Source organism: Drosophila gunungcola, unplaced genomic scaffold (assembly GCF_025200985.1).
Source record: "Drosophila gunungcola strain Sukarami unplaced genomic scaffold, Dgunungcola_SK_2 000061F, whole genome shotgun sequence".
NCBI classification, from domain to species: domain Eukaryota; kingdom Metazoa; phylum Arthropoda; class Insecta; order Diptera; family Drosophilidae; genus Drosophila; species Drosophila gunungcola.
The window spans coordinates 144,135-164,510 of NW_026453224.1; the positions used below are offsets into that span (position 1 = coordinate 144,135).

The 20,376-nt window shown below is 50.0% G+C and overlaps 1 protein-coding gene across 1 annotated transcript; it reads right to left on the minus strand.

The window, feature by feature from the left end:
• Positions 1-18,855: 18,855 nt before the first annotated feature.
• LOC128264247 (uncharacterized) lies at positions 18,856-20,152 on the minus strand. Its single transcript, XM_052999658.1, has 3 exons — positions 19,865-20,152; positions 19,134-19,783; positions 18,856-18,991 (listed from the first exon to the last, which is right to left on the minus strand). Exons 1-3 carry the CDS (start codon positions 20,150-20,152, stop codon positions 18,856-18,858), a joined length of 1,074 nt encoding a protein of 357 aa, XP_052855618.1.
• Positions 20,153-20,376: the final 224 nt, after the last annotated feature.

Genomic DNA, 20,376 nt, shown 5'->3' on the forward strand with positions numbered 1-20,376 from the left:
TTTAAGTTTTAAGTCCAGAAGAACAATTTTTGTAATTCTAGTCAACTCACAGCCACCCAAAGTATTCGTGGCATACTGTGGATTGGTCCGATAGAATGTCATTATTTTGCATTTAGCGCTATTTAATTTCAAGATCCGTTTGTAAGTCTGAGCTGTGGAAAATATTATGTCATCTGCGTGCATAAGGTCACACGACTTTGTCAAGACTGAAGGGAGATCGTTAAAAAATAATGTAAAAAAGAAGTGGGCTTATGTGGTTTTCCTGTAACATGCCTGAAGAAGCTTGGATCAGCTTAGAGACCGAGTCTTTAAAAAGGACTCGTTGTGTCCTAACACTCAGATAAGAGATAAATTAAGGATTTTAATGCACTATAAAAGATACTAAAGTCCTCTGCCATGTTTGTTCACATAGAAAGTTCGGACCAATTAAAGCCAGATATACAAGTATTTAAGCGGTCAAAGTTAGTCTTGCGAAAGCAGTGGATTCGTTTAAAAGACTTTTCGGATTTTTCTGTAAGCTTTGATCCTGCATCAATAGTTAGCTCTAAAATTGTGTGGTAATGATCATTAGGTTGCGTAAGTGGTGACATTATTAATCGGCAGACGCTTTCTGGATTTGACACAAAACAAAAATCCTGTAATCGACCCAAAGAAATCTGAAAATGGTTCACTTGAGATAGCACTACGTCAAGCAAGCCGTTAATAAAGTCATGCTACGCTAAAAGAAGTAAAATATTAGTTTTTTCATCTTTAACTGATCTCTATCTGACAGTTCATTAAAAATATACTATATAACGGAGAGGTGGTTCGGTTTAATCGGAAACTTAGATGTTGGCGGATTGTATGAACAAGTAATATATATATAAAATTATCAATTTATTGCATTAAAAGATAGTAATTCAGACGTGAGGTTTGAGTCAACAGAAATCAATACCCTCCTCCTCGTCTGAAAGGACGGTCAAGCCTATAAATTGTGTACTTACCAGGGAAAACTTCGGAACTAAATATCTCCGGTTTTAAACTGGTTTCTGTAAACACAATAACATTAACCATATTTGAATAGTCAGCCCTGATCATCAGACTGCATTTCTTGCAGAAACACGGATAATTTTTCTTCATATTATATATTATATTTATATTACCAGGGAATGGGAACTGAAATTTGTAAACGAGCAGTTAAAGGAACCGGTAGAGCGCAGAAATGGCACGCTTGGAACTTTCGAGAGAGAGAAAGCGAGAGGGAGAGCGGGAGATCAAGAGAGCGGGATTGTAATGCAGTAAGCGCATGCAAGTCCAACACCAAAAAAAACACAACGGCGTAGACGGACAAAGCACAAAATAGGAACTGCAAAACCACAGCAACACAGAAAAGAAATCACAAAAGCTTAAATAATTTGTTAATATAATTCACTACTCTCGCGAAACGGAGATACAAATGTTTTTATTTTAAGTGACCGGTTAGCATAAATTTAAATATTTCCCACCGATGGGTTTTTACAAAAACAATTACAAAAAAAAAAACTGGGCTAGAGAGTCATTTAGTGAACAGGGATTTTTGGGCAATTATCTTGAGGACCTTCCGTCCATTACGAAGCAAGAATGAAACTGCCGGGGAGCTTCAGAGTAGGGATGATGTCAACACACTCTACACTGTTCGTCAGGATAGTCTTCACCTGTGTATCCTGTCTCCAGACGGCGAATTCCTAGGACTGCATTTTCGGGCGAGTGCGTAGCCGGGTCTCTTGTAGTTTATCTGAGAAAAATATCGAATATTCGACTCGTCTGCGGGTCAAAAATTCCACGGACTGGATTTTAGTGAGAGCCCGCAGCCGAACTTCTTTTAGGTTAATGCCAAACTACTCGATTGGCATGGAAGGATCTAGCCTTTCCCCTAACTACCGGGTTGCACAAATACTGAAGGATCTAGCTTTTCTATTGTACTTATTACCGGTTTGCACAAGTACGGAAGGATCTAGCCTTTCCACTAACTACCGGGTTGTACACATACATCCTTCCGTATCGGATTCCGACCACCGATTATAATTATAAGAGCGGGGGAAAGGAACCTTATAAAACAATAAGAGCTGAGATAATTTATTTTTATTATATGTATCATTTATTTACAGAGGGTTTTCTTAGTTGACATTGAATTTCAATTTGTCCCTCTGGTTACTGCACCGTCTCTACGATTTTCCTTCACTTTCCTCGCTCAAAAGCCCGCAGAAAATAGAGGGATCTCAATCGTTGTGTGGCTGCGTTACGTTTTCCCCTCTTCCTCCTTTTTGGGATTTCCGTGTTTTTTCGCATTTTAGTATTATAATTCCCGCTTGAAGAGCGGGGGAAAGGAACCTTATAAAACAATAAGAGCTGAGATAATTTATTTTTATTATATGTATCATTTATTTACAGAGGGTTTTCTTAGTTGACATTGAATTTCAATTTGTTTCTCTGGTTACTGCACCGTCTCTACGATTTTCCTTCACTTTCCTCGCTCAAAAGCCCGCAAAAAATAGAGGGATCTCAATCGTTGTGTGGCTGCGTTACGTTTTCCCCTCTTCCTCCTTTTTGGGATTTCCGTGTTTTTTCGCATTTTAGTATTATAATTCCCGCTTGAAGAGCGGGGGAAAGGAACCTTATAAAACAATAAGAGCTGAGATAATTTATTTTTATTATATGTATCATTTATTTACAGAGGGTTTTCTTAGTTGACATTGAATTTCAATTTGTCCCTCTGGTTACTGCACCGTCTCTACGATTTTCCTCCACTTTCCTCGCTCAAAAGCCCGGAGAAAATAGAGGGATCTCAACCGCTAGCTTCTCGGCGATCTGGCGAATGACCGTAGCGGGCAGAGCTCGCAGGTCGCCTGCACCAACCCAGTCTTCCGGCAAATTGCTCAAATCGTCGGGGGGCCTTCTAGGACCTCCTTCAGCGAGTCTTCAGTTTCATCCTCCCTACCGATAATAAGCTCGTAGACCTCGAAATATACTCCTCCGTAGTGACGCTTAGGGTCCGGTGGGACTAACTCGTCGGGTATGAGGACCGGCGGAGTCTGGGTACAACTTGTCGGGATTTCCTCTGGGCGATGTTTGGTGTTGGCCTCCTTCCTCTACGCACGGACCTTCACTTTTAATAAAACCGACATAATGTCGATGCGCCTTATTGTTCTCTTTGACGAGGGCTGAGTGATCGTGGACGTCTGGGTGTCTTTACGGGATGTCGATCGCGAATCGGACATTGGTCGTAGATCGGACAACCGCAATCATGTCCTCCAACTTGGCGCGTAACTCCCCAGCAATTAAGCGAGATTCTTCAGCTTCCTAGCTGTCCGCGACATCGCCCTCTAAAACGAGGAGTGGTGGGGGTGAAGGGGGTTCTACTACGCACGGACTTTTTTTCATTTTTAATAAAACCGACATGATGACGATGCGCCTCATTGTTCTCTTTGACGAGGGCTGAGTGATCGTGGACGTCTGGGTGTCCTGACAAGATGTCGATTGCGAATCTGGTATCGGTCGTGGATCGGACCTAACCGCAATCATGTCCTCCAACTTGGCGCGTAACTCCCAAACATCCAAGCGAGATCTTTCCCTGTTGTCCGCGACGCCGGGTCTGGGAATCCGGCGAGCCGGAATGGACGAGATCCTTTGGAAATTTGGTCGTGTGGTGTTTCCCGCGACGTTTCCTTCCTCGTCCTCCGGTCTGTGAACGTCATATTCGCCACTGGTTTCGGATTCGGCAGCCTCGCGGGCTTCCTCGTACCCCTCTGCGACCCACTCGTCACGATCAAAAAGATTGGGGTGGGAGCTCATGGTATCGTCAGAGTAGTCCATCAAAACGATGACGACATCCATCGAAAATAGCGTATACTAAACTTTCTGGCACGAGGTCCTTACCATTTGTACTCCCTACCTATTAGTGTAGAGAAACTCTGGACTTAAAGTACTTAACTGTCACATGGTTCGTGTATACATTTTGTCTTAAAACTACCAGTTGCCTTTTTCTCTTTCCTACCTAACCGTATTTCTGATTGCCGTAGTCTCGGCCTTCACTCCCGACATCGAAGATTATAGGGTCCCGCTTGCTCTTTGGACGTTCCTTGCAGGTTTGACCGGATAATTACTTAATTGACGCGCTTTGCCTTAGCGGTCCTTAGTTATCACGGCTGATGCGGGGATAGGGTTTTTTAGCGGGCAATATAGACCAGTACACTGGAATATTATTTACTTTTCGGATTAATCTTAAAAACGTCGAGCAAGATAATAAGTCGAAACTGCTTAAGAAAAGTTAAGTCGAGGTAAACAAGCTGGAACCGAAAACAACCACACTTTCACGCCATACAAAACACTCAAATGGTTCCAGCAACAAAACGCTTGCGTGAAAATCCGGCATTGGACCTTAAAAAAGACCGACTATCCGATGAACATTCACCTCCGTTGGCTGAGTTGGTCGAGCAGAAATTTGCTAAGCACATTGCCTCAATACAAAAATCTGAATTGCATGAATAAGTTGTAAGGATACTCTCTGGCCGGGGTACAGATCTCAGTTAGATCCAGGAGTCCTTTACAAGATATTTGTAAATCACCGAAACACCGGACTAGAGAGTTTCATTCAACGGGTGAATGAGTCGTTTGTGGGGTCACGCCGAAGGTATTCTTGGACGCCAGAAGAGAGAGTGATGTCGGAGTTGATCGCGTCGTATATTCCGGAGTTAAAAATTCAACGGGCTGGACCTTGTGGCGAGGCCAAGCCAGGCGATCGATTTCACGAGGGTGGGAACGACGGGTGATCTCACTGGTCACCTCCGCGATTGGGGCGCATAAGTCGTTTTCCGCGTGTCGGAGGCCAAAAATCCACCGGGCTGGACCTTCGGTCGAGGCCAAGCCGGGTATAATTTGTCGGACGTGGGGGGATTAAAGGGAAAAGGATGGTGGTATGATTGACCAGTCGGCAATGATGTCCGCGTACCGGTCGCATGCGCTACGAGGAGGGAAGCTAGGATACTAGACCAGACGGGACGGGTGTCCGCGTACAGGTCGCAAATTCTACGGGGAGGGAAGCTAGGATACTAGACCAGACGGGACGGGTGTCCGCGTACAGGTCACAAATACTCGGGGAGGGAAGCTAGGATACTAGACCAGACAGGACGGGTGTCCGCGTACACGTCACATGCACTACGAGGAGAGAAGCTACTGATCGACTACGAATAAAAAAAATCACAAAAGAGGGATTTCACTTTCACTTCTTCTCTTTATTTTTTTTCTAGATTATTTTATTTTATTTATCTAATACCCTCCTTCGAGTCCGCTACACCGTCTTTTCTTAATGGAGAGGAATATTATGTACACTAACCTCAAAACACTGATCAGCCCACTTATTCACTTGCCGCGTACCGTAGCGCGGTCGAGGCGTTACTCGGATTACACGAAATATTACTACGGGAGCCACGTCCGTCCCGTCTTACCATTCCGACACAAGAGACCGCCAACTCGATCGGTGTATGACCACCTTCCCCACGCTCCCTTTTACTCGCATTCGGGATTTCTGGTATATTCCTTAATTTGTAGTATTTTCTAGTAACTTACTAAATATCGGCTGGCGTTGCCACTCGGGTTTGGAACTTAACTACGGCTTAATATTCGGCTTCAACTTAATGTTTATTATCCATTATACGTCGCTTACACCTTTAACCTTACATACTACTAACTTAATATTTATTATTCATGATAAGTCGCTTACACCTATAACCTTACATACTACCAATAATTGTATCGTACACCGTCCAGGTGTGTACGATACAACCCCCCCCCTTTCTTCCCGTGGCGCGATAAAGAGGCGCCCGTCGCTCTTGATGGTGACGATAAACCGGAGTCCGTCGCCTCCTACGGCTATCTGGACTCGGTGTCCGCGGCAGGCCCGGGCCGCTACCATCCTCCTGATCTCCTGGACAATACGTCTGGGTAGGTAACATAAACCGTTGCCACCAATTCAGCCCAGGCAATGGGCAGAGGTCATCCTCCCCTTCTGCGGATTCCGCCAACTCCAATGCGGAAGTCGGTACGGCGTTTACTTCGCCCGTCATCGCAGCACTTGGCGGGGTATCCCTGGCGGCGGATTCGGTCGAATCGATGTCCGAAATATCCATTAGGACCTGGTCGAGCAAGCGATCTTCCCATTCGGTGACTTGGTCGATCGGATGAGCCCAGTTGGGGAAGTGCTGGAGATCTACGGCCCCGTTCCACCGCTGTCCAGCGTCTCCTCGATGGAGATAATCTGGGCGAGATCTGGCCGAGGTGTCCACGTCCTGCAGATCTTGCTGCGGCGATGTTTGGAAGCAACGGCGGAATAGTGGCCTTTCTCCTTCGTCGTCTTCACTGTCGGAGATCAGCTCGAATCCCGCTAGGTATACGGGATCCGGGGAGTCCGACGTTATGACCCTGGGGTCGCACCTGGGTTCGGGGAGTCCTGTTTCCTGTACGGGTTCTACATCCCGCAACCGACCTTGGTTAGACGGAGAGGTCTGAGTACTCCGGCTAGACAATTTCGCCTTCTTGACCCGCTCCACGGCTGGGGATGTCTGGACCCTTTGAGAAATCGAAACGGGGGACAACACAGTCCGTCGGGGCGGGGTCCTCGGTTGTCCTGCCCTCTCGCCGGCTGCCATCTCGACGTCAACGTCGGGATCTGCCACTCTGCGATATTATAACGCCGGGGGTTGGAGGTGGAGATGGCGGTTCGTCGACGTAGGGTCGCTCTGCAGGCAACCCCGGGACTTTGATCACCACCGAGCGGAAGTCGATACGCATAAGTGATACGTGTCCAGCGTACCGGCAGACCTGGTCTTCGGACGTGTGATGATACGAATGCTCCACGTCCGGGAATCTCGGAGGACTGGGTCTTGGGTAACCCGGATGGCCAGACCGAAGGTCGCGTCGGGTCCACGGGTAATCCTCCTCCGAGGTGGGCCGTCGGGACTCCGTATAGTACGGCTCCCCTGGTCGTCGTTCGTTGGGGTAACCGCTGTCCCCACCCGGTGAGCTTTCCCTGGAACGTGGGGGCCTGCTGAATAGCTCCGAATCCCGGTCACTTTCGTCATTTTCGTCGTCTTCCAAGCGGTAGGAAGCTGACTGGGGCGACGTCGGCTGATAATGTTGCCGCGACCCGTCAGGTCGGGGGCTCCACAAGCCTCCGCGGAGTCCTGCGAACCGGGATCCTTCAGGAGCCTGGAAACCGTCGTCTGTCTCCACCGAGCTACCGTCTGCCTCGCCGTCCGACGTGAGGAACTCCTCCTCCATTGCTTCGTCGCCTCTGTCAACGTAATCCATCTCCATGTGGAAGGCCTCCGTGTCGTTGGAGTCGTCCGGCAACACAATTACTTCATCCATCTGAAACGGTAAACTAAACTTATTGGTATTGCCCCACCTCTTCGACCTCCCTACCTGACGGTGTAGCTAACAAAGGACTCGGTCTTAATCTGTTACGATGGTTATACAATGGTTACTCGACTGGTTATACAATGGTTATACAGTGGTTATACAATGGTTATTGGCGGCTTATACAATGGTTATACAATGGTTATATTCTTCCCGTGGGGCGATAAAGAGGCGCCCGTCACTCTTGATGGTGACGATGAACCGGAGTCAGTCGCCTTCTATGGCCATGCGGACTCGGCGTCCGCGGCCGGCCCGGGCCGCTACCTTCCTCTACCGCTACCACCAATCCAGCCCTCCGGCAATGGGCAGAGGTCATCCTCCCCTTCTGCGGATTCCGCCAACTCCAATGCGGAAGTCGGTACGGCGTTTACTTCGCCCGTCATCGCAGCACTTGGCGGGGTATCCCTGGCGGCGGATTCGGTCGAACCGATCTCAGAAATATCCATGAGGACCTGGTCGAGCAAGCGATCTTCCCATTCAGTGAGGGGGTCGATCGGATGAGCACAGTTGGGGAAGTGTCGGAGGTCTACAGCCCCGTCGCAGAGCTGCCCAACGTCTTTCCCCCCCCCCCCCTCGGGGCGAGATCTTGCGGAGGTGTCCATGCCCTGCGGGTCTTGCTGCGGCGATGTTTGGAAGCAACGGCGGAAAAGTGGTCTTTCTCCTTCGTCAACCTCGCTGTCGGAGATCAACTCGAATCCCGCCAGGTATATGGGATCCGGGGAGTCCGGCGTTGTAACTCTGGGGTCGCACCTCGGTTCGGGGAGTCCTGCTTCCTGTACCGGTCCTATATCCCGCAAACGACATTGTCGGGGTGGGGTCCTCGGTTGTTCTGCCCTCTCGACGGCTGCCTTCTCGACGTCAACATCGGACTCTGCCACTCTGCGATTTTCCAAAGCCGGGGGCAGAGGTGGAGATGGCGGTTCGTCCACGTAGGGTCCCTCTGCAGGTAACTCCGGGACTCTGATCACCACCGAGCGGACGTCGATACGCATAAGCGATACGTGTCCAGCGTACCGGCAGACCTGGTCTTCGGACGTGTGATGATAAGATTGCTCCACGTTCGGGAATCTTGGAGGTTCTTGGGTATCCCGGATGGCCAAACTGAGGGTCTGGACCACGGATAATCCTCCTCCGATGTGGGCCGTCGGGACTCCGTACAGTACGGCTCCCCTGGTCGTCGTCCGTTGGGGTAACCGTGTGCCCCACCTGGTGAGCTTTCCCTGGAACGTGGGGGCCTGCTGAATACCTCCGGATCCTGGTCACTGGCGTCATCTTCGTCGTCTTCGAGGCGGTAGGAGGCTGACTGTGGCGACGTCGGCTGGTAATATTGCCGCGACCCGTCGGGTCGGGGGCTCCACAAACCTCCGCGGATTCCTGCAAACCGGGATCCTTCAGGAGCCTGTAAACCGTCGTCTGTCTACGCCGAGCTACCGTCTGCCTTGCCTTCCGTCATACTTGGGAGCAAGTTTGGCGGCGAAGCCCTCGGCTGCTTTCGATAAAGGATGCTTTCGCAGCCAGACTTGACTGCCGCTCGGCAGTGGGTCTCCATTCTCGCCTTCGTAGTTTGTAATGTCTCGCCTGGTCTTGAGACGCTCGTTGAAGATTTGATCGTACGATGTCGAAGATTCCTTGGAGGTGAGACGCCTTGTCTTCAGGACCTGTATGCACGACCGCCGATTTGGGGGTGAGTTCATCATACAGCATCGCAGGCAAGCGTGGTTCCCGTCCTTGAGTTAAGAATGCTGGGCTATACCCCGTCGAATCCGATATACTGCTATTGATCCCACGAACTCTGGTCGCCTTCCGACAGCTGGGATACCAGCGTCTTCACAGTGCGGTTGGTCCTTTCTGTGGGATTCTCCTGTGGGCAATATGGAGCCGTGTATTGGATTTTTACGCCGAGCTTGGTGAAATAGTCCTTTAGGACCCGGCTTGTGAATTGGGTTCCATTGTCGCATACGAACTTCCGGGGGATGCCCACTCGCCAAAGTATGCGTTCCCGAAACGCTTTCTGCACTTGAGCTGCGGTGGCTTTCCGGAGTGGGATCAATTCTACCCATTTCGAGAATACGTCGTGAAACACCAGAAGCATATAATTTCCTTGTTTCGACCGGGGTAGTGGGCCTACAAAGTCCGCACAAACAATGTCGAAAGGTTCACTGACGACACGGGTTAGCATCTTACCTGCCGCTTTGGTCTGTTCCGTCTTAAATTTTTGACAAGATTCACAATGGCGAACATGGCGTTTCGCGTCCCGATACATACCGGGCCAGAAATACCACTGAGTCAGACGAGTGATCGTTTTTCGGACTCCCAAGTGTCCTGCGGTCGGGGAATCGTGGCACTCATGTAAGACGCGGCCTCTACGGGAAGCGGGCACACAGAGCTTCCACGGGAAGTAGTCCTCATCGTCAGCTCGGTAGCCCATATTCCTGTAGAGCTAGCCGTTTTCGATCATGTAGTCGGCGAACTTCTCGGGGTCATCATGTATTTGGTCTTTCCTCTTTTTGTTCCTCGAGTCCGACAGCGCCTTGAAGCAACTCACAAGGCTGTCGAGAAAGTGTATCGGCCACGACGTTCAATTTCCCTCGTCGATAGCGTATGTCGAATTGGAACTGTTGCAATTCTAGTGCCCAACGCGCTATTCGGCCGTAAGGGCTCTCATTAGAATTTAGCCACTTGAGAGCTAGATGGTCGGTAACGACCTCGAATCGGTACCCTTTCAGGTAGCACCGAATCTTCCTGATTGACCAGATTATGGCCAGACACTCTTTCTCCGTGGTAGTGTAGTTCTGTTCCGCGGGGGTTAGTCGGAGGCTAGCGTCTGCGATGACTTTTCTTGACTTTCGGAGCCCTGTGATAAAACTACGCCAAAGCCGACGTCAATCGCGTCTGTTTGCAAAATGAACTTCAGTTGGAAGTCCGGATAACCTAATACGGGGGCAGTAGTCAGGCATCTTTTGATTTCTTCCAAGGCGGCTTGCTGTTCTGGTCTCCAGGTCCACTTCCGTCCTTTCTTAAGTAGCGCGGTCACCGGTTGCACGATAACCGCGAAGCTAGGGACAAATCTCCGATACCAAGAGGCCATCCCGATCCATTGACGGAGTTCCTTTAAGTCAGATCGCAGACACCTTCTCGGGAGCAGTCTGAATTCCATCACTGCTGATGACATGGCCGATGTGAACGAGTTTCTGCTTGAAGAAGCAACACTTCTTTGGATTTATCCTTAAATTCGCCGCCCGCAATCTGCGGAAGACTTCCGAGAGATGAGTGAAGTGCTGTTCTTCTGTCGCGCTTATGATAATAATATCGTCTAGGTAGGCGAAGGTGACCGGTTCCATCTCGACACCAACTACGCTATCCAGAGCGCGTTGAAACGTGGCACTGGCAGAATGCAGCCCAAAGGGCATGACCTTCCATCGGTACAATCCTCTCCCAGGAACCGTGAATTCCGTATATTGGCGACTATCCCTAGCCATGGGTATTTGCCAATAGCCGTGTTTCAAGTCCAACGTGGAGATGTATTGGAAGGGGCGTAATTTCACCAGAATGTGATTGATTCTCGGGACTGGGTAGGCGTCGGGCACTGAGTGTGCGTTTAACTGACGGTAGTCTACACACATGCGCCAATCGCCGGGCTTCTGGAAGGTTCGATGGCCCCGTCACGGAGCAGTTCGTCAAATTGGGCATCGATGACATGTTGCATGGCGAAGTTCCGGGGATAATACCTTTGTTTTACGGGCTTATCGTCGCGCATGACGATAGTGTGCTCGGCGACGTGAGACACCCCATGCAGCCTCCCGAATAAGGCCATTTCCCGATCGATGAAGCCTTGTTGGGCCGGACTCAATGGTGTGCTCTGTCGCTGCTCGTCGTGTTCTACCGTCCCCATCCTAATGGGCGCGCCGGCGTCGATGCTCGGGGTCGTAGCTCGGGTAGGAATAGGACTGAGTGCCTCTGCTTCTTCTGGCCTGGCAGTCCCAAATGCACGTACGGCCAGGTGAGTAAAACTTTCGCTGGCGAAACTCCTCGATGCCCCTGTATCAACGATGGCGTCCACCCGTTGTCCTCCGACTTCTATCGCTGCTGTGATGAGCCCGCCGTGTAACCTTAACGGTGGATTTACTGGAGTCGGGTTTCTGCTCCGTTCGTCTACGCCGCACCCGCGTTCCGGTGGAGAGGCATTTCGACGGCAACAGTCTATGGTTAATGCTCCTGGTCGCCCACAGTCCCAACAGAAATCCCGACGTGGGTTGGGGCAGTTCCGTTGGAAATGTCTGTTCTCTCCGCAGCGGTTACAAGCCCGCTGTATGTCCACTCGAGAGGTTCCTTGTGCGATCATCTGGGTCACGTTTCCTGTCTGCGTTGGTTCTTCTTGGCTCGCGTCGAGTCGACTCGAATTGTTTGCCACTCTCATTTTCTGTGGCCATATGGGTCAACTGTGTCAAAGTCACGAATTCACTATTTTTAATGTATAGCCGGTATTTTGGAGCCATAGTTTCCTATGCTCGGTACAATTCTTCCTCTTCTCGTTAGCCGGCTTACTGCATCTTGGTTCTGAGCTCGATCAAGTACGTTTTGAAAGGCTCTCCGCTGCACCTGGGTCCGTATCTCATCTTCCAACCGCTCAAAATATCGAGGTGGTAGGAAGAAGTTAAGGAATTCCTTCCGGAAAGTTCCCTAAGAGGCCGACTGTAGGTGGCTCGTGCGAAACCACCGTGCCGCTGGGCCGTCCAAGATCTCGGTCATAGCGCGGGGTACGTCCTCTGGATTTATCCTGTACGTCGTCATCTTTTCATCGAGCGCGGCGATGAGAGTCAACCGATCCGAACTCCCATCGAACCGTAAATTCCACTTATGCATCTTCTCGGGGAGCAGATGTTGAGTGGGAGCCGTGCTGCTCCGTGTGTCTCGCCCTTGTCGATCTTGGGTGAATCCCACGATGGCGGGCTGGAGTCCCGATTGATGTAGTCCCGGAAGTCATGGGAATGGTGAGGGATACCGTGAATTGTCCCGTCTCACCGTTTTTTCCTGAAGATTCGGACTTGGGGGCCGGCTGCTATATTGCTCCTGCAACTGAGCCAGTCGGTCCCACACACCCTGTGGGAACGACCCTGTAAAGACGAGGCTGGCGAATGCCTTTCTGGTCTCCTCGACGGTACCGTCGGCTTTGAAACCAAACTCCAGGGCGAAACCAAACTCCTTGGGGTTACTCATTGTTTGTTGTAGTCTTTGATTTAATTTTTGGTGTTAACTTCATTCCCGATTCCTCTAGGTCCTCCCGGAGGTCGGATGCGAGCGGTACGGGTGACTCTTCCCTTCCTTTTTCTTCAGTGGGTCTTTAAGCCACTTGGATGATTCTCTAGCTAGTCTCGGTGTCCCTGCTCGGGCGCCACTTGTAAAGATGCTCTCTGGCCGGGGTACAGATCTCAGTCGGATCCAGGAGTCCTTTACAAGAAATTTGTAAATCACCGAAACACCGGACTAGTGAGTTTCATTCAACGAGTGAATTAGTCGTTTGGGGGGTTCTCTTGGACGCCGGAAGAGAGAGTGATGTCGGAGTTGATCGCGTCGTATCTTGCTCCGGAGTTAAAAATTCAACGGGCTGGACCTTGGGTCGAGGCCAAGCCAGGCGATCGATTTCACGAGGGTATGAACGACGGGTGATCTCACTGGTCACTTCCGCGATTGGGGCGCATAAGTTGTTTTCCGCGTGTCGGAGGCCAAAAATCCACCGGGCTGGACCTTCGGGCGAGGACAAGCCGGGTATAATTTGTCGGACGTGGGGGGGATTAAAGGGAAAAGGATGGCGGTATGATTGACCAGTCGGGAATAATGTCCGCGCTCAGGTTCCATGCGCTACGAGGAGGGAAGCTAGGATACTAGACCAGACGGGACGGGTGTCCGCGTACCGATCGCATGCGCTACGAGGAGGGAAGCAAGGATACTAGACCAGACGGTACGGGTGTCCGCGTACCGGTCGCAAGCGCTTCGAGAAGGGGAAGCTAGGATACTAGACCAGACGGGACGGGTGTCCGCGTACAGGTTACAAATTCTACGAGGAGGGAAGCTAAGATACTAGACCAGTCGGGCCGGGTGTCCGCGTACAGGTCGCAAATTCTACGGGGAGGGAAGCTAGGATACTAGACCAGACGGGACAGGTGTCCGCGTAAAGGTCACAAATTCTACGGGGAGGGAAGCTAGGATACTAGACCAGACGGGACGGGTGTCCGCGTACAGGTCACATGAACTACGGGGAGAGAAGCTACTGATCGTCTACGAATAAAAAAAGTCACAAACGAGGGATTTCACTTTCACTTCTTCTCTTTATTTTTTTTTTTTCTAGATTATTTTATTTATCTAATACCCTCCTACGAGTCCGCTACACCGTCTTTTCTTAACGGAGAGGAATATATGTACACTAACCTCAAAATACTGATCAGCCCACTTATTCACTTGCCGTGTACCGTCGCGCGGTCGAGGCGGTACTTGGGTTACACGAAAAATTACTGCGGGAGACACGTCCGTCCCGTCTTACCATTCCGACACAAGAGACCGCCAACTCGATCGGTGTGTGACCTCCTTCCCCACTGTCCCTTTTTCTCGCATTCGGGATTTCTGCTATATTCCTTAATTTCTAGTATTTTCTATTAACTTACTAAATATCGGCTAGCGTTGCCACTCGGGTTTGGAACTTAACTATGGCTTAATATTCGGTTTCAACTTAATATTTATTATCCATTATACGTCGCTTACATCTTTAACCTTACGTACTACTAACTTAATATTTATTATTCATGATAAGTCGCTTACACCTATAACTTTACATACTACCAAAAATTGTATCGTACACCGTCTAGGTGTGTACGTTACAAAGTGAACGGGATGAGTGGAAAAATCGAAGAAATCACTCAAGGCCGAAACTCAAGAATCTCAAAACCTGACGGGCGGTTTGGTGAGATTGAGGGGCATCTCATTAAGGGGCATCTAATCTAAGAGATGGAGAGCCTTGGACTGACTACTGTAAGCTCGAGCATACCTACACACTTATCCAATACTCTAAACAGTCTTCTTAATGTTTTTCATTTTTTGTCAATGACTTTAGCAAGACTCTTTTAACTCATGACTTAATCTATCTGACGTATGAATTTGTCCCCATTTGCATTTACCACTCTTCGATCTATATAAGCTTTAAGGGACTTGAATGTCCAACTAGGTTTCTTAACAGAATGTATGCAGTCGATCTATGAAAGATTGGCGCCCCTTTAACAAAAAATTTTTAAGGTCACGGATAATTCTTGGATTAATTATAATATAGCGGCGAAGATAAACTGCTACTGCCTATAGAAAATGAAAAATATAAAAAATTTAATTTTATGTTTCTAAGAGCCCACTGACCCCAATGACCTGTATATAAAATTTGTGCAATCAAACGTATTTGAAACGATGACCAACTTTTATCTTGTCATTATTGTGAAAAATATCTGTGATCCTGTGTCCTTGTGATGTTTAAAATTTAGTTCTTAAAGTGAAGTGGAATGCAGTTGGGATTGATAATGTACAGCTTAGCTTCATAAAAATAATCCTGTTAACGTTCGTGTTCAACACTATATTTATGACAGCTTGCTTTCCTAATATCTGCAAAATGGCAAGAAATGTACCCATCCCAACGGCTTATAATCAATATAGACCTATTGCCATCTCTTTCTAAGGTCTTTGAACAATAAATGGCACAACAGATTAATTAATTTTAAGGCAAAAATTCATTTATGTGCAATAACCAATGGTTATTCGGTTTGCGAAAATATATATGCTTTACAGCTGCGATATTAGATATAAAAGATATAACAACACACAAAAACTCGACAGTAATCAGATAAAATTTTTATACCCTTGGAGAGGGTGTTATAATTTCAGTCAGAAGCTTGCAACGCAGTGAAGAAGACATTTCCGACCCTATAAAGTATATAAATTCTTGATCAGCATCACTAGGAGAGTCGATTGAGACATGTCCGTCTGTCCTTCTGTCCTTCTGTCCGTCTGTCCATCCGTCTGTCCGTCCGTTTCTAAGCAAACTAGTATCTTAGTTTTAAAGCCATCTGCATGAAACTTTCCCAAAAGTTGTCTTTCTATTGCTGGTAGTATATAAGTCGGAACGAGCCGGAACGGATAAAAATATAACGAAACATAAAAAATAAATAACGATAGGACTTAAAATAGAATTTTAAAAAATGTTGGAGATTTAGTTTTAGTTAAAAACGAAACGAGGCATAAGCTACACAACGTTTATAAAGGTCAATATAGAGTAATAAACAAACAAGATAGAAATAACTATACAATTCCGGCGGAGTCTGGGTACCAGTTATCGAGATTCCCTTCTTGGCGATGTTTGGTGTTGGCCATCGGAGACGTCTGGACCGCTCAGGTGGACAGTTTCTTTGGAGAGGACTGAGAGATCGGGGACGTCTGGGTGTCTGGGATGTCGATCGCGAATCGGGTATCGATCTTGGATCGGACCTAACCGCAATCATGTCCTCCAACTTTGCGCGTAACTCCCGAGCATCCAAGTGAGATCCTTCAGCTTCCTTGCAGTCCGCGACGCCGCCTTCTAAAACGAAGAGCCGGGTCTGGGAATCCGGCGATCCGGGATGGATGGGGTCCTTTGGATAATTGTTCGTCGGAGGTGTTTGTGATGTCGGAGTCGGTAGGCTCGCCGGCTTGCTCGTACCCCTCTGCGCCTCTTTTTTTCAGGACATTGTAAAAGGACCAGGTTAGGCGATGTGAACTTTGTGACAATTTAGGGCCCGTCGTACTTAGGGGCAGTTTGGCAGCAAATCCTTTAACCGCCTTGAAAAGAGGGTGCTGACGCAGCCATACCTAGTCTCTAAATTTCGGGCTCCACTCCCGGCATCGAAGATTGTAGTGTTCCGCTTGCTCTTTGGACGCTCGCAGCAGGTTAAACCGGACAATTTCGAAGATTCCACTTAATTGACGCGCTTTGCCTTAGTGGTCCTTAGTTTCCATGGCCGATGCGGAGATAGGGTTTTCTTGCGGGCAATATATACATGTACACTGGAATATTAATTACTTTTCGGTTAAATCTTAAAAAACTTCGAGCACATACGAATACAAATTGTTTCAAACTGCAAGGACTTTTCGTAGGCTGGGATAGACTTCAGTCCGGCCAGAGTCCTCTACAGTTAAATTTGTAGAAACACAGGAGACGAAAACGGAACTGGGAGTTGCCGCCGGGATTTTGTTATCGGGATCACGTGGCCGGCCTCGTCGTCCGTGTTGCGTAGAGAAAACCTCGGAAACGCAACACGAAAACGGGACCGCCGCAGATTTAACTCGCGGGGATTTCGACTGGGCCTGCGCGGAGCGAAGGAAAGGGGGGGGGGGCGCGCGGGGAAATCGGCGGAAATTTTCCCGTCCGGCAAGCGGTCGTATTGCGCAGAGTAAACCTCGGAAACGCAATACGGGAGCTTGTCCGACGTGAATGGGCGTCCACGTTGCGTAGAGAAAACAAACCTCGGAAACGCAACTCAGAAGCCTGACTGACCCGAAAAGCCCCTCCGTGAAATTCACTTAATTTTATTAGCTTGTCCCTAACCTGGACGTGAGTAGAAAAGGCCGGCGATAGTTTCCCGCGCTTTTCTCCGGTCTGGTAAGAAAACAAACCTCGGAAACGCAACACGCGAACTTGTCCGACCTGGAGTAGCACGTGGGTAGCTTTGGTGTCCGCGTTGCGTAGAGAAAATAAACCTCGGAAACGCAATACGGCAACCTGGCCAACTTGAAAAAGCACTCCGCGAAGTTCACTAAACTTTATTACCAGCATTTGGGGGTTTAATTTCACAAATTTATCTTCCTTTTATTCACTCTTTTATTTTCCCTATCCTTCGCACTCAGTATTGTCTGTCTCTGATCTCTGCTTCTGATCTTATTTCGGAGCTTGGTCTGATGCCGCCGCCCGCTGGTTACTTCCGCTGTTTTCCTGTTGGTTCGTTCAGCTCGGCTGCCGCAAAAGAAAAGGCCGATCTCAGCCGATCGCTGTTGCACGTCGACACGCTTTTGCGCTTTACAGCACGCTCGCGCCATTAACAGCACTAAGCTTGCCCTTAACAGCACGCTTGCTCGTTCACGGGTGATTGCGATAACTTATCGACACTATCGACATTCGACCCGACTGGCCAGCTGACCGATCTCGCGCGCTTATATTTGAAACTAGGATAACTTAGGTTTTAAGCTTAAATCTATATTTGAAAACTTAACATATAGTGAGACCTTCAATGGCTGGAACATAATAATGCCTTCAATGGCAAGATGCTGGGTTTCAAGTGGGGAAGATGTGAGGCGCCTTAAGCGTCCTCACACCCCCCTTTACTACGGGGTGTTTAAAGAAGTGGGCGGAGGGCCACGGTGACTTCTCTCCGAGCGGTCACGTTGACGCGAAATTTTACGCCGTCTAAGTGGCGAAGATATCGTACGCGCCGGCGATCCTGAGCCTGGATGGATGTGACGAGAGCGGGGGGCAGACTGCTATCCGGGGTGTCCACCCTCCAGTGTGACTCACCCCGGACTGGGTCCTCCACTGGGTCCTCCTGGAGAGCCTGGTGTACTTCATGTTGCTCCCCGCCGGTTAGAAATAGCTGGAGGTCTAGCCCCTCGTCCCTGCTTTGGGATGCCACCTGCGCTGGGGTCCCAAGAATCGGTCCAAAACCGCGGAGGGGATGGATCGGCCGGGTGTGAGTGGGGCTTGCCGTTGAGAAGGTCCGAGGCCGGGTTACAGTGCGAGTGGCGCCAGTTCCAGGGTCGGGCGCCCAGTATTGATGGGTGGGCCCTCCTCTGCGTGGATGTCCAGCACGTCATCTCTCTCGTCGTCACTGTTCCCATGCCGAGAGCTGAGGCCACTCTCGGGCTCATATTCCTCCGGAGCTGGGGCGTTGTCGCCAGCGTAGTCCTCCCAGGCCCGGTTCGCCTCCGCTATGGCGCGTTCGAGTGGAGCTCGCGGGCGGTCTCTCCAAAACCGGTCGTCGGCTCCGACGTCCAAATCGTCGGTGGATGTTGGGCTCGCGGGGGGGCTCCGTTGGGCCTCCCAGGGGCGAAAGAGTGATGGTCCTGTCCCTGCAGCCATGCGCCCACCAGGTCGTGGGTGGTCGGTGTCCCGGGCTCGTCTCCGTCGTCCACCTGTAGCTGGGCCAGGCGCGCAACCTTGGGGGTGGTTGGCTCCTCCTCCTCGTCGTCTTCGGTTAGAGGCTCGAACGCTTCCGGAACGTCACCGCTGACCACAATGCTAGCGTCCGGAGACCTAGCCAGGGTCGACACGGAGTCGGTGCGAGGAGGAGTGCGACCAGCGGGTCCTTCAGGAGTTCCCATGCCTCGTCATGGGCTGAACGGGGGTGGAGTCGGGCTGCGAGTGAACTAGACCGAGTCGTGGCCTTGGGACTCTCCACTACTGCCGGTCACGGAGCCTTCTCGGTGGTCAACGGGTCGGTACACGCCCTCCACTTGATAGGGATCATCGGGTTCCATGTCCATCTGTTGAATGTGGTTGTCTCTGAAAGGTGCCCCAATAGTCAGCCTAGTACTACGTAACCTAAATTGCCTAGTCTGAGTGCGAAGATCAAACAATCTTTAACTAGCCTATTCAATGCAATTTTCCCGCTTAAAGGTATCTTGTTACTGGGTTCACCGCTTACGACCACCCTGATAGAGTTGTATCGAGTACGTCATCAAGGGTGGGGTGAGAATCGCTCCTTCTGGGGCCTTCTGTAGAGTCGTCGTGTTGTTCTTCGCGCCGATGATATTCCTTCAGATCGCCTATGCCAGCTGTACCCCTCTTCCGGCCGTCTACCTGCTGTAGCCGCACGACATTCGATGATAGAAATTTCACCACCTTAAACGGACCCGCGTACTTCGGTGCAAGTTTTGCGTTAAAGCCCTCGCTGGCCTTGGACAGATGGTGAAGACGGACTAGCACCTCTGAACTTATTTGGGGTCGCCACTCGCGTCGTCTCAGGTTGTAGTGTTGCCTTTGTTCCTGAGAAGCTATCTGGTTGGTTTCCAGGGCGGTGCGGAACGCTTCTTGAAGCCTTTTGGCTTGTTCCGTTGGGTCCAATGGCGAGGCATGCAAGTCGGGTGCGACTGCATCGAAGAGGGCACCTGGCAACCTAGGCTCCCGACCTTGTACTAGATAAGCCGGAATAAACCCCGTGCTATCTGAGATGCTGGTATTTATGGCGAGGGAGATCTCGGGCAGTAGTTGGTCCCATGTCCGATGATCCTGATAGTACGGTTGGCGCGCTTGAGTTGAATACCGTTGTTCCGGCAAAACTCCTGGTAGCTTCGGCTGGTGAATTGAGAGGATCCTTTCTCGGAATCCGAACTACAGTTGGGCGGCAGTGGCCTTTTTCAATGGGATGAGCTCTACCCACTTGAAAAATATATCAATGAAAACCAGGAGCATGGTGTTTCCCCGCCGGGTCTGGGGAACGTTTCCAACGAAGTCGGCTCCGACAAGCGCGAACGGCTCCGTATGTTGCCGAGTGAGCATCTTGCCGGCTGGTTTACGCAGAATAACCTTGTACTGTTGGCAGGTCAGACAGCTAGTGGCATACCGTACCACGTCCCGATGAAGTCCAGGCCAGAAGTAACGCTGGGCGATCCTCCTGTGCGTCTTCCGGATGCCCAGGTGCCCGGCGGTGGTTAGTCGTGGCATTCTCCTAGTACGCGTTACCGCTGTTCTCGGGGTACGCACAGCTTTCAGGGGTTTCCTACGCTGACGCCTGTGGGATGCCCTATGTGTCTATAGAGCTGTCCATTATCCAGGGAGTAGTCCGGAAATTTCTCGGGACGTCTTTGGACCGGCTCCTGCATCTTTCGTACCCATTTGCATTGGTTGCCGGGAGAGGGCGTCGGCGACCACGTTGTATTTATCTTCCG